The sequence below is a fragment of the Colobus angolensis genome, unplaced genomic scaffold (assembly GCF_000951035.1).
Source record: "Colobus angolensis palliatus isolate OR3802 unplaced genomic scaffold, Cang.pa_1.0 Scaffold1, whole genome shotgun sequence".
Taxonomy (NCBI): Eukaryota; Metazoa; Chordata; class Mammalia; order Primates; family Cercopithecidae; genus Colobus; species Colobus angolensis.
Window position 1 is genome coordinate 3,596,800 of NW_012110918.1, and position 1,269 is coordinate 3,598,068.

The 1,269-nt window shown below is 41.1% G+C and overlaps 1 protein-coding gene across 1 annotated transcript in view; it reads left to right on the plus strand.

Annotated features, from left to right (window-relative positions):
• BPTF (bromodomain PHD finger transcription factor) overlaps positions 1-1,269 on the plus strand; it is a 178,463-nt gene that overhangs the window by 156,874 nt on the left and 20,320 nt on the right. Inside the window, exon 26 of the mRNA XM_011931095.1 lies at positions 1,000-1,084. Within this exon, the coding sequence (XP_011786485.1) occupies positions 1,000-1,084 (85 nt within the window). The remainder of the gene's footprint in view (positions 1-999; positions 1,085-1,269) is intronic.

Genomic DNA, 1,269 nt, shown 5'->3' on the forward strand with positions numbered 1-1,269 from the left:
TCCCAGCTACTAGGGAGACTAAGGCAGGAGAATTGCTTGAACCCGGGAGGTGGAGGTTGCAGTGAGCTAAGATCGAGCCACGGCACTCTAGCCCAGGTGACAGTGCGAGACTGCATCTCAAAAAAAGAAAGAAAAACAGTATGGGGATGGTTTGCAGGATTAGCAAGTGATACAGATGTATTGAAGACATAGAAAGCCAGTGTGGCTGCTCACACCTATAATCCCAGCACTTTGGGAGGCCAAGGCAGGAGGATCACTTGAGTTGACGAGTTAGAGACCAACCTGGGCAACAAAGTGAGACCCCATCTCTACAAAGCATTAAAAAAAAATTAGCTGGACATGTTGGCACGCACCTATAATCCCAGCTACTCAAGAGGCTGAGGTGAGAGGATCACTTGAGCACAGGAGGCTACAGTGAGCTATGGTCACACCACTCCACTCCAGCCTGGATGACAGAGCGAGACCCCATCTCAAAAAAATGGGGGGAAATAAAAGGATATAGTGCATATAGTGCACTGGATTGAAACTTTCTCCTTTTGTTATCGTAATCACAAGAATTGAAGTAACTAAAAAGAGAATCATAGTCTCAATTTGTGGTTAAATGTTATTTAACGACACATCTCTGCCACCTCATCATTAACCAGCTGTGGTAATGACTCCACACTTTGAACCCATTCCACCTGTTTACAGAAGCGATTGCAATGCCAGCATCCTCAGTGACAGCTCATCATGTAGGGCCCAGAATACTGATTTTGAGACTTCTAAGCTTGTGTTCCACCCCCCACACCAAGGTCTTCTGACCAGCTTTTGAGTACCATTATTGTAGAGGAAACTCATCTTAGGTAACTTATTACTAGAGCAGAAGTCACTTAATATAAAGTATTTCATGTATCAAATTTAAAACTGACTTTTGGGTTCATTGATGTAGTAAGTCAGGTGAGAAACTTAAATGGAATTAGTGTTTTCACTGACAATAATGATGCTACTTTTTCATTATAGGCCCATAAGATGGCCTGGCCTTTCCTTGAACCAGTAGATCCCAATGATGCACCAGATTATTGTGATGTTATTAAGGAACCTATGGGTAAGTACATGAGTTGAATATGAAGTTCTTCAGAAGTCTCAGTGGATGTTTTATTCATAAAATTAATATCTTAGAATATTTTTAGCAAGGCTGGTAGGGGATAAATTGGTATGGTCACTTTGGAGGGTAAGTTGGTAGTATCTATTAAAGTTTAGTTGTGCATACTCTTTTTTTTTTTTTTTTTT